Consider the following 13738-nt stretch of genomic DNA (forward strand, 5'->3'; position numbering starts at 1 on the left):
TCCCCTTTAATTATAACTGATCAAATCGATTAATTTTTTTTACTTCAAAATATGATGTAGTTCGTGAGAAATACCATCCGCAACATTTATTTCAACATCTTAGGTTTCTTAAGTTCCTGTTATCACCATTGGTGTTGTTGTTGTTGATGTTGATGATGATGAATTAATTTTATAAATACAGATGTATTGCTCTAGTCTATATATAATATTGCATATTAATAGCTATTTCTTACTGCATGCTACACAATTGCTAGCCGATAGGAGACCCTTTCTGTTAATATCAACTTTTTTTTATTACACACTGAGCTACAAACTACAGCTATAGGAATTTAGGTCCAAATTACCTTACATTAGGCTAGTAGATGTAAATCCTCCTTTTCTCTGCTCGGTATTTTTATCTGTTTACTTGTGCTGTACTTGTACTTCTGTTTGGTGTTTATACATATGTCCAAGTGTTGGTAATTTATTTAGATTGTAATTCTTGTATACTGTGTGTCATCTTCACTGTGCTTAAAGCAGCACTTCGCATACTATAGTTATGCAATCACGTTTATGTGGAACGTTTAAAAGTTATAACATTGAAGACACAACTTTTATTTCTACCCTAAATGTGCATGCTGCGATGGATGTAATTATATGCATATCATATAACAAGCAGCACTGAGCAGTTAGCTAAATGTAAATAAAGCCAGGCCTATATATATATATTCTCAGGAATAAAACAAACGAGTACTAAGCTGTGTCTTTTTGTTAGAATTGTCGCCTTTTACCTGGAATTGTGGGTATCGTGTGCATGTAAAAATGATTTCAGTTTAGATTTCAGGTAAAAAATATATATATATTGAATATATATATATATATTGAATCAATTGAATATATAATATATATATATTAAGATTACAAAGGTGGACTTTATAGGGTTTCACCCTAGTGAGAAGAGTGTAATTACGTCTTTAAAAAATAACAACATTCTATAGAATAAAACGTAGATATATATTTAGATCAATTCCATTTTGTGTACTTTTAAAAACATGTCACGAGAATTTGTGGCATTGGGTCTCACTGTAGATCTGCAGTTACTACTACTACTACTTCTACTACTACTACTACTACTAATAATAATAATAATAATAATAATAATAATAATAATAATAATAATAATAATAATTACAAGTTATTTCTTTATATTGCTGTAAGATATTGTACGCTATAAGAGCTGTTTTCTGGGTACAACCAATCGCCTTTGTTTTCGGTTATACAGAATGGCTTTCACTCCAGATGACACAAACGTCAAGTCTGCAGTTACACGTAGCTTCCGTTTATGTTCAGACCTCGTTTTGATAAATTGATAAGCGCCACCATGAGGACACGTGAAGTAGTGACACTGTGCTTAGTCAAACAGTAGGTTCATGTGTGTATTGATATTGACAAGTACCTCATATAGGGGAAGAAATCATTAAGCATTAATAATGCATGCCCACATAATACATGGTTGTCAGTGGGGCTCGCATTTTATGTGATTATGATCACTATCAATGTTGTACTATTTATTTATTTGTTTGTTTGTTTGTTTATTATAATATCCATAGGATATTATTTTAAACTTCTTTTTTTAGGTCATTCACTTTTCACTGGTGACTTGACTGGTCAATTGAATTTGGATAACCATGAATGACCTAAAGAATTAAATAAATAAAATAAAGAGTATATAAATGATGCAATTAAATCACGTCAGTATTAATAATAACAAGGGAAATGGCTGTAAGTAATTATGATAAACACTGTTTTGTTTGTTGCTTTGGTTTGTTTTTTACATTGTTAACACATTGCATCTGGGCTGAGGGTGAAAATTCATTATTAAAAAGCTCTCATGCCTCACATAATTACACGACAGGCTGCACATTTGTTTAGTGTGACACATCGTGTAGACATATGCTTATAAAATAAATATGGGTTTATGCATTTATATTTACACTTTTACAGCATTCTGTACAAACGCGTATCCAGAGCGACTTCTTGTATAAACCTCATGCCAGTGGATAGAGGAAGTCTATTAATAATCTAATATCAAATAAAAGGTTAGTAAGTACTGGGCTTTTTTTGGAGGATGTTTTTTTCACTACTTCTGCGTATACATTGGCTAGCTTTTATACTCTATGTCTAGCTTTTATACTCTGTCGCCATTTGGACTTCAGGTATTAATCTGTATCTGTATTATCCTTCGCTGTCAAGAGGACATCTTCTGTATGGAAAGCTTAAGTTGTGACCTAAAGCAAGCCTTCATATAAAATATACTACATATAAAATTGCTACCGCAGCGACAAGCGAATGTGCGATTAAGAAGACTTTTTGTGACAGTGCGTATTGGCCTGCAGTACCTACAGCTTCTTTAATTGCATTGCATATTACATGCAGTATATAGCCATTTAGGATCCCAGTGTGTGTTTACAGGTGTGATGTTCGTGTACGTGTATGCAACGTTTTTTTTTTTGTTGTTGTTTTTTTTCTGACCTTGTTTTTTTTCTGACAGTGTCCTCGTGTACAGACCGCAGCCTTTCGCCCGACCTGCCCGAGACAAACACAGACGATACGAAAGAGACGGACAACTCCACGTGCTCGGATAAGGATACGAACGCCAACGAGGGCGAGGAGCAGAGCGCGTGCCAGAAGCGCCGCGGCCCGCGCACCACCATTAAGGCCAAACAGCTGGAGACGCTCAAAGCGGCATTCGTGGCCACGCCGAAACCAACACGCCACATCCGCGAGCAGCTCGCTCAGGAGACCGGCCTCAACATGCGAGTCATTCAGGTAAAATGTCTTTACGCACATCGTTAATAAATACTCAGGGTCTGGATGGGCAGATAGGGACTATTTATACCTTTCAGACGCTTGGGGCGATGTGTGCGCGCGCAGAAACGCATCAATCAATAACAGCATAATTATAATTACGGTGATTTTAACCTTCTGGTACATATTGTCAATTTTCTACCTTTGGCTCCCTCCACCACCTGGATTATATAAATAATATGTAATTAGGTGCATTTCAGCATGTTCTGAAAATCAACATGTGAACAAGGATTCTACATATATTATTATACACATATATCACATGGGGGATAGATTTCTCTAAGGCTATTCACAGTAGACCTGCCTTTTATTTTTATTAGTTAAAATTTTTTTTTTTATTAGTTACATTGTTTGTAAAAGTTATAATAATAATAATACTAATAATAATACTAATAATAATACTAATAATAATAATAATAATAATAATAATAATAATAAAGTTATTAGATTAATTTACCGTTTTGTCACCGTTTTAGTCATCACTGATTCATTTTGTTTTTACATATATATATATATATATATATATATATATATATATATATATATATATATATATATATATATATATATGAGCAAAATTAAGAAGTCCTTATTTTTTATTAGATCTGAGTACTGTTAAGTTTCTCATACTGATTAGTCACTCAAATAGCTAAATAATTAAATTAAATCTGTAGATTAAAGAATTATATCCATTATATCCATAATATCCATCTATCTTCTCAGCTATATAAGTAAGAATATCAACTATCATAAACTGTTTGTCCAGTTTCTTTTTTCTTCTTGTTGTACAAATGAAGAAAACATAAAAAAGAAAGTTTGTTTGAATTATTCGGTACAGTATAATTTTTACAGTTAATTGAGTTTTACCAAAGGATTAAATGTAAGACTTTATTATCTTCCTAGATAAATGATCTAACCTCACACTTTTCTATTATAAAAAGTAACTGATAACTTTATATTAGTGGCAAATGGACATCATATACTACATGAAAATACTTGCCATAAGTCATCATTCAGAAGTGTTAGGGTTTCATCACGTATTACATCGGAAGGCCTGCAGCTCATTTGAAAACCTGGCGATCAGATAAAGCGTAAGAACCTAATGAGAAACATGTGTCAAGTTTCTAACTTATTTTATAATTTTTTCTAAATTATTGGTTCTCAAAATGGGCTCCAGGAACCCCAAAAGATCCATGAAGCATGCTTTTGTATATTTATCCATTTTGTATAGTTCCTAGCTTGTACAACACTTGAATTTCGTACATGCCTCAGTAAATCAATTAGTCCCTATAGATAAAACATCTCATTGCAGCCAATATGTTGCGTCTGTTCATAGTTCAGGAATAAACTATTCCTATTCATAATAAAATAGTTGCTTCATGTTAATATTGATCAATTAACAATTTGAGACACCCTGTTCCAGACAAAATGTACTCCTTATAGAGCAGGTATTTTCTAGAATATTATATATAATACTGCACAGTTCATGTTACAGTCACGATCAGGTTAAACCTAAAGCGATTGTTAAGCATGTTGATTAAATTATAGGAATATATAATAACTGTGACTGCTGCACGACAATCATTTGTCGATTTTTCACTTTAACACATATTGTGTTTCACACTTACGTTCACATAACAAGGCACAAATTGGGGCAAAAACCAAAACACTTTCTCACTTCCAAGCTTCTCTCCTTTCCTTCCACACATACTGTGTATTTATACTCATACACACCCATGATAATCATATGGCTTTGATTTTTTGATTTTTCTCTTTGTTTCTTTCTTTTTTAGCCAGGATGGAGGTGGTCTTTGACCCATGTTTACTATTATTGCTGCTTATTGCATTTTTAAATCTTACATGTAGACAGGGAGCCTGTGTCGTGGAAGCAGGCTGTGTGTGTGTGTGTGTGTGTATGTTTGTGTGTGTAATCCCTAAGCAATGCTCACTCAGGAGGAGGGCAAGCATTTCCATAAAAATCTACCCAACAGTTAGTTGCTTGTTCTCAATAAGCAGGTGTTTGCTAAGCATGGCGAGAAATGTTTAAAAGGTTTTAGGTAGGCATGCTGTGAATATTCTTTCTTTTTTTATCTGTTTGTTTCTTTCTTTCTTTCTTTTCTGGGTACTCACTTTGGTCTATGCATGAAGGAAAATATGTAAGGGATGATAGAAAAAAGGTGATAGATTATCGTATAAATGATGAGCTAGTGTGCATTTGTTCAGTGTGCTGTATGTTTGGCTCATGATCTTTTGATTGCGTCATGATAACCAACCATGTAATTAGTCGTGAAGTCTGATTTACTTCTTTTCTATTCATTCAAATCTATAGATGTTTGCACATTTCTTTCTTGAAAAGCTGGTCTCCCTTAATATCTCCCTATTGTCTTTTCTCTTGATTTTTTTTAATCTTTGATGTGATTCATTATGCAGTGGCAAAAACATTGTTACACTGTGTTATCACAAAAAACAGTGTCACTTAGGTTGGACGTTTTCAGGCTTTTTTTTCCCTGCTATTTTGCTGCTGAAAGCTGATTGTATTAGAAGTGGAAATATATATCTCATCTTGTCTGTGAAAAATCACACTTTGATATATTTTTGACCATTTTTGAGACGAACTGCCACATTCATCTCACAGATAGTTTATGTGAATGTTTGACAATAGTGTACAGTGGATCTAACACACTGTCTCTGTGGTAGAAAACCTTTTAACTTCATATTCATTAAGGATGACGTGTTTGATAGTGACTTACATGTCTAGGAAGTCAAAGTTTAAATAGTGTAAGATTGTATGCTGGAAATAAATGTAAATGATCCTGTTCCTCCAACAACAAGAAAGGCTTTTTCTTAACAAGGTCACACCTTTTCTATTATGGCTCCAAATCCTAGCTGTAATAAATGTACATGATTTTTTTTTTTTTTTTTTACAAGTGCAAAATTGGAGTTCCTGGATTTGAAATTTAATGTTAAATGTTAAATTTAATGTTAAATGTTTAATGTTAAATGTTAAATGTTTTTCTAACTCATTGCACATTTCTGAATCCTATCACCTCATGGATGTAGAAAGGGTAGTACAATCAGTCACCGTGAAAAGAAAAGCAAGTTTGACAAAAGAGCACTTATTAGAACTGTACTTACTGTTACTATAAGTACTGGTCATTGTTTAGAGGATTGTGAGTACGAATCCCAGTGATTGCACAGCCAGGAGCCAAGGGAGTACAGTTGTCACTGTTGCAACTCTCAGCCAATTGTTGTCAACTGTGAGCTCTTGTATGCGAAAGAGGGCAGACAGAGCTGTCCTCCTGGTGTGTTACATTGTACTGTGATGCAGAATGAGGGTCCATTGTCTTGCCAGAATCGTGAGTTAGCATTCAGTCTCTCCAATATATAGCTGTGGTATGATAGATGAGAGCCACCTGGTTGTTAGTAATTGACAAGTGAACAAATAGGAGAGAAAATTAGGTAAAAATAATAATAATAAGAAGAAGAAATCTTATTGGGGTCACGGTGGCTTAGTGGTTATCACGTCCACCTCACACCTCCAGGGTTGGGGGTTCGAGTCCCGCCTCCGCCTTGTGTGTGTGGAGTTTGCATGTTCTCCCCGTGCCTCGGGGGTTTCCTCCGGGTACTCCAGTTTCCTCCCCCGGTCCAAAGACATGCATGGTAGGTTGATTGGCATCTCTGGAAAAAATTGTCCGTAGTGTGCAATTGCGTGAGTGAATGAGAGTGTGTGTGTGCCCTGCGATGGGTTGGCACTCCGTCCAGGGTGTATCCTGCCTTGATGCCCAATGACACCTGAGATAGGTACAGGCTACCCGTGACCCGAGGTAGTTCGGATAAGCGGTAGAAAATGAGTGAGTGAGAGAACTCTTATTGATGTCTACTCATATACATGATATACATATTACTGTATATTTATATTCTTTATTTATATATAGCTTTCATACATTTAAAAAAGCTCCTCGTGTAAAGTAAAAAACAGAAATAAAGAAAAACAAAGGTTTTCTAAACTCAAGTATACATATATAGGCTGTGTGTAAACTGTGTGCAATTTTTATAGAAAAAAAATAAATACTTGACATTGAAGTAACAGGTTGTCAAGGAAGCAACAATGACAGCTGGTTGAAGGCTAAACTATAAAATTGACAGAACCTGATGATTCAATTAATTAGATAGATATAAATAGACATAATTAATAGCAGCATGTTTCGTTAATAGCCTGATAACAAGTCAACTTTTCCCTAGCTAGTAAGATAGTACAACCCACTCAAAGAGAGCAAAGGGATGCGGAACAAATATGACCTCTAGCTAACTAACAACGTGAAAAACTTCATGCTTTATTTGATTTGAATTGTTTGTTTGTAAACTCACTACTTGCAGCCATTACTCAGGGTTAACCCTGTTGTATTTTCCCAAGGCACAGCCTGATCCATAACAATCAAAGTAATTAAATGAATGCAATTTGGCTAATAAAGTCATCATCAATATTAACTGTCATATACAGTACATTTTTAGTGATTGAGGTGTGTTATATGCTTCACGTTATTAGAATTACACAACAAAACACCTATAAATCGTTTATTGATCCGAGACTTTGATTACAATATGATGGTGCAGCAATGTGTTATATTGATGAGTATATGTTTGTGCTCACAATATTGTCACTGGGTAATATTTTAGTATATATTATATATTAGTAATAGTACATAATATATACAGTACTGTAGAGTACAATGCTGTCCAGTATTAAACTCACACTTAACTAAACTTTCACCAGTATGCGTTGTGTAGTAGATTTTACTCTGCTCTTCCTTATTCTATGACATTTATTAAAAATTCAATTTTATTCTATTACTTTTATTATATCACTTTGTTCTTGCTGGTGGTCCAGTGACAGTATCCCATGATCTCACCTACATGGCCTGGGTTTGATTCCTAGGCAGGGAACCAACCCAGTCACTGAGGGGTTAACTCTCAGTCCCGAAAACAACAAAACAGGCATTTTAATAGAAACACCTGCAGCCATACAACCGCAGACAGAGGCTCAACAAAAGTGACATTTAAAGATAGGGGGAAAAAACAGATGATGTCTAAATGGTTAGTATTGGTGAGCCTGTGTTCTCTGTAGCTTCACTCTGGTGTTCTTAGCTGACAGGACTAGAACCAGATGCGATCGTCTTCTGTTCGACGAAGGGGTTCGATATTTTGATGAAGACCATTCTGATATGCTTTCCTGCCCGTGTTAAGGTAGCTTTCCTGTCAGCTCAAACCAGTTGGCCATTCTCTTCTGAGCTCTCTCATCAATAAACCATTATCACATTGGCACCAACAACCATGTCATCATCAAAGTCGCTGAGAAAGAATGTTTTCCCCATTCTTCATGATATTTCATATGAACAATTATGTTGCTGATAAATGTCTCCATTGTCTGACTGGAAACACCAAAAACAGGGGTATAGGTGTTCCTTTCAAAGTGGCTGGTGATACTAACTACAGTTAACCACATCATTATGGCGTACTCATATCATTATACTTTTATTTTTACCATATATTAATTGATCATATACTAATTTATTTGTACTTGCCTGCGTGATTATATCTATGAAAACACAGATACCTTTGACTATAGCACTGCAACACTATAGACTGATTGCACACACAAATATATTTTGGTTATATTTTCAGTATATAAACAAACCTTACTGAATATAAAATACTGAATATGAAAAATGACACATTTTCTTTGTTGTTTTCTATTTAATCTCTTTGCTTTCACTGTGTTGAAATGCAGAGTTAATCAAAATGAATATGTTTGAAAGCATTAGTTTGAGGCTGTAGATGTTTATTGTTCAGCATTTAGTCTTACTGTTCATTTCTGACTAGTCTTCAGTATGATCTACAGTAACAGCTAGGTCTAACATATGTTAAGCCTTCATTATTTTAATGTAGTTTGTACACCAATAACATTTTGAACGAAGTGTCCAAAGTGTTATCAAGTATTAGCATAGTTAATATTTGTAATACTGTTTATACAGTCTACACTGACAGAGATTAACTCACACATTAGAATTCATTCATTCATTCATCTTCTACCGCTTATCCGAACTACCTCGGGTCACGGGGAGCCTGTGCCTATCTCAGGCGTCATCGGGCATCAAGGCAGGATACACCTTGGACGGAGTGCCAACCCATCGCAGGGCACACACACTCATACACTAGGGACAGTTTTCCAGAGATGCCAATCAACCTGCCATGCATGTCTTTGGACCAGGGGAGGAAACCGGAGTACCCGGAGGAAACCCCCGAGGCATGGGGAGAACATGCAAACTCCACACACACAAGGTGGAGGCGGGAATCGAACCCCGACCCTGGAGGTGTGAGGCGAACGTGCTAACCACTAAACCATTTGTGAACTAATCAAACAATTTGTAAATTTCTTACATGAGACTGGCTGAAGTTAATCTATTAGATAAGCCGCATGCTCAGCTATTACCTTAAATATTGCCTGATATTTAGCAGACATGAAATCAGATCATTACTGTGATTTATGTTAATTAAACAATATTATTGCAAAGTATTATGATATTGCATTTTAATGCATTTACAAAATGTATTCTATAGGCACAAGCTGCAAAATAAATGCAGCATAAATGTTTTACTGTATAGAAAATGATATGTAAAAAAGTGCAAATGTAAAAACTGGAAGTACAAACTAAAACATTTGTACGAATTTGAATAACAAAAGGAGCAGCTTGAAAGATTTTTCTAAAACCTCTGTTTTTTATGTCGGCCATTACTTGTTCTACAAGGTCTTCTTAGCCTTTTTCACATATTTGTCTTACTGACCATCTCTCTTTCGTTTCAGGTATGGTTTCAGAACAGACGGTCAAAGGAGCGTAGAATGAAGCAGCTCAGTGCCCTTGGCGCCCGGCGCCATGCTTTTTTCAGAGGACCGAGAAGGATGAGGCCGCTGGGCAGCAGACTCGACGAGCCTGATCTCCTTGGCCCTGGGGGATATGGCTACTACGGAGGTATGAGACCCTCCTTCTATTCATTTTTCTTTGCCTTGTATACACACAATCGATTGTCCTTCATACACAGAACAAAAGCTTTTTTTCAGGGAATACTCAAATCATAGACCCTTTACCTCACCTTGAAATAACAAAAGATTCTCTGTCTCCTTATTCTCTCTTTTCTGCATGTCCCTCATTCACCTACAAAGATCTCATCCTTTGTTATATCCCTCTGTTTCTCATTCTTCCCTATTAAGAATGTGTACTACAGAGACTGTTCAACCAAGTGAAATCTAAAAGCACAAACATTTTTCAAGCAACATCTCTAATCAGTTTTTCAGGCACGCAGACACAATCTGTGCTTTAAGCCCAGTGGATCTAGTCAGACGTTTGATTAGATTTGGTTACTGTTTACATCGCAGAATAGCTTCACCTGAGAAAACCTGGCGTGGCACAGACGCATGCAGCAGCAGCACAAAGTACTCAAGCTGAGAGATGTCAGGTTTACCCATTCTATGCTGGGTAAATTGGGACAAATCGAGCAATGCCTGCTGGGAAACAAAGTCTGCAGTGCCCCCTCAAACGGCATTCGATCTGAAAATCAAACACTCACACGAGAAGCTCATGAAAAGCTTAAACGTATTAATCTGTTACAAAATCATCCAGCAGCGTGTTTTATTTATTTATTTATTTATATAGCGGCTTGCTCCTTTGTAACAAAATCTATTGTTAATTTGTCAAACCAAAGTGGCATGTAATCTAAAGGCGTAGAATTCCCAGCGTCGCCAGTTATTGACTATTTGTGCTTGTACAGTAAATAAGCCACATTAGTGTGAATTCACGCTGCAAAGCTGGAGGCAATGAGGAAGAGAATGTATTACTCCACTTCTGCTTTCTGTTCTCTGTTGCTCAGCAGATAGTCTGTAATTCAGAGCGACATTTATGGAATGGTAAATGCAAGACTAATTGTGTTTTTGTATGGCCTGGAGAGAAACAGAAATACCCACTGTTTTTTTTTTTTTCTCAAGGACTCTTCTTTTCTACCTTACAGTCACCCATTTTTTTATTCCAGTTGTGTTTATTCCTTCACTCGTTAATAGTTTTCCATTTGAATTTCGTGTCATTTATTCCCTTCCCAACTGCCCCCCCCCACACACACACACACTTTTGCACCGTATTAAAGCCAGCTGAACATCAAAATGTCACATATCACAAATATGTTAATCAGAATAGCACTGCATTTCATTTACTGTCTTTAATACACCGTCACTGACTTGGCCTCTCCTTTGTCCCTTAGTTAAACCCTGCCGTCTTCTTAAAGCCTCTTCTATTAATTCATCACCTCAATTCAAGTTGATTCACTGCCGATTTCAGTATTTTCCTTTCCTATTTAAACCAGTGAAAACACATAGAGAAACTGTTCATAAGTATAAGCAAAAGCAATTAAATTCCTCAGGTTTCATAAATATCACCTTTGATAAGCGATGAGACATTACTTCGCTGTGTTAGGCAAGGACACGTTTCTCTGTCAGAGGGGTGTGTAGGAGGTGATAACATCATTGAGGAAGTAAAATACGTATGTTTGCCACAAGGATAGCTTATGTAAAAAAACATGAGCTGTCAACATGTCATTGTGGACAATAAGTCAGCATTTTATAGAAAATACAATTCTTAAATTCATGCTAAGTTTATACTAAGTTTACTTTTTGTGATGTTTAGTATTGCTACTATATTGTTCAGTTCTTTGCTAAGGTTTATCGTAATCCCTCTGGCATGGTTAAAGAAGTCTATTACAGACATAAAGAATTCATTACATACTAATATTAAAAGCTGAAAAGGCATAATTTATTATAAGTAGCTTTCGTCTGTCAGCTCTGCCGCTAGCACGATTACTGTATGTGGAGGATGTGCTCTTCTTGAAGACTTGGATACAATTTGTGTTAAGGTTTTATAGTATATCTTCATGTAAATATTTCCTAATAAATTGTTCAGCTCATTCATTTAGCGTATCTCAGTGCTAGCATATTAAGTTATATGTCTGCTATCCAGGGTGAGATTAGAAGTTTCAATTTAGCTACAATTTGGTGATGTCTGTGTGGGTCATGTAGGTCATGTAGATTAAAAACCAGAACAAAACTTGCATGAAGCAGCAGGTGCTACAGGACATAAAAAAAATGCATCTTGTAGACTAGATATAAGGTGTACAAAAAGAGACTTGCCATTCAAAGTCAAAGTCAGCTTGTCTAACCTATGAATCTGGCAATGCTAACAATGTTGTTTATTGTCAATTGTGTTGTTGTCAAGATCACTGAGACTGATTTTTTTCTCTACTGGTTTCCACAAAAAAAAAACCGTCCAAAGAACCACAGAACCTGACACACCACTGTTTCTTTCTTGGCATTCGCTATATATATTAGAATTTCACATTATATTTGCTTGATTTTTGTTTAAAGCTGTTTTAGCAAATAACTGAGGTTAATATTAGAGTTAATAGCTATTACAGGGCTGAATAAAGCATCTGATCTATTTTTATGTTTAATCTTGACTTTCAAATCTTAAGTGAATTTTAGAATTTCTTATTATTAAAAAAAAATATATGCTGCATATACACACCAACTAACATAATGAAATGTGGTGTAAAAACACTCTGATATCTGTTTCATAAGCTAAATAATTAACCAGCCAAATGATTCAATATATCATTTAAAGAAAAAAAAAAATGAAATTGCCAAACAGAACTAAAGCATTTCTAATCAGTGGCCACTGTTTTTGATTTCCAGAGTACCAAGGTGATTACTATGGCACAGGCGTCAACTATGACTTCTTCCCTCATGGTCCACCCTCGTCTCAGGCCCAGTCTCCTGCCGAGGCTTCCTTCCTGCTCAGCTCAGGCTCCGGAGACGATCAGCGATTCACAGACGTGATGTCACACGATGACACGCCTAGCCCAGATTTGCACCCAAACGCGCAGGGTGAAGGTGGATTTGGGACAGGACCCAGTCCACCATACCCACTGGCCAGCAATGCCAACTACAGTGGGCAAGAGATGGGTGAAAATACCGTGTGGTAGGGGTGGATGGGGTTTCTGGACAGATAAATGAAGGGAGCAAAATGGGATGTGGTGCAGGACACAAGACTGGAATTTTAGCACCAGACACCCACCCAATCCCTTAAGAAATCCCACAAACCCCACTGGCTCTATTTGCTCCAATTTCTAGAGGTGCTCTTCTGAGCAGGACGAAAATATGTTTCAAGGTCATGACATACAGGAAAAAAACATGTCACATGGCTCAAACATTGCAAGGACGTCATGTTCTTTCTTTGGTCACAATCTCTTCACTCACTTTCTACAGCCCGACACACCAGTTACAAACACTGGAATTCTTTCCATTGCTATTGGTTTTTGCATGGACTCAGTTTTATGGTATTGCATCATACATATTAGTGCTCATACCTGTTAGCTTTGTCCAGTTTTGCTTTTCTTATTATTTACAGACTAGCAAATGTTGTTGGTCTGTGTGCAAATGGCTTGAAACCAGTTAGTGGATTTGTTCAGAAATTCTGAATAAATTGGGAATTGGGTAGTAAACTTTAAACCTGTGCCCATTCAGTTAGGTTTTGGTTTATTCCTTTATCCAGGATCATCCCATTTGACTGCTTTTTCATGTTCTAAAACTCTGATCTGTTTTCATTTATTGAAAAACAATAAACCTTTTGATGAACACAGAGTTTGCTCTCAACCCAGTTGTGGTTTCAAGAGTTAAACATACAAAGTGTCTACTAAAATGTATTCTATGCTGTGCTATGCCACTTTTCCTTTTATCTCTCCATTTTGGCTAATCTATTTGGTTACACAATCATCATCCACCTCCATCAGTATG

General features: G+C 36.1%; 1 protein-coding gene across 1 annotated transcript in view; it reads left to right on the plus strand.

Annotated features, from left to right (window-relative positions):
- The window catches only part of lhx5 (LIM homeobox 5), a 16758-nt gene extending 3223 nt beyond the window's left edge, over nt 1-13535 (plus strand). Inside the window, exons 3-5 of the mRNA XM_060890952.1 lie at nt 2531-2808; nt 9710-9875; nt 12638-13535. Coding sequence (XP_060746935.1) covers nt 2531-2808; nt 9710-9875; nt 12638-12927 — 734 coding nt within the window. The 3' untranslated portion in view covers nt 12928-13535. The remainder of the gene's footprint in view (nt 1-2530; nt 2809-9709; nt 9876-12637) is intronic.
- The last annotated feature ends 203 nt before the right edge of the window (nt 13536-13738 follow it).

Source organism: Tachysurus vachellii, chromosome 17, assembly GCF_030014155.1.
Source record: "Tachysurus vachellii isolate PV-2020 chromosome 17, HZAU_Pvac_v1, whole genome shotgun sequence".
NCBI lineage: Eukaryota > Metazoa > Chordata > Actinopteri > Siluriformes > Bagridae > Tachysurus > Tachysurus vachellii.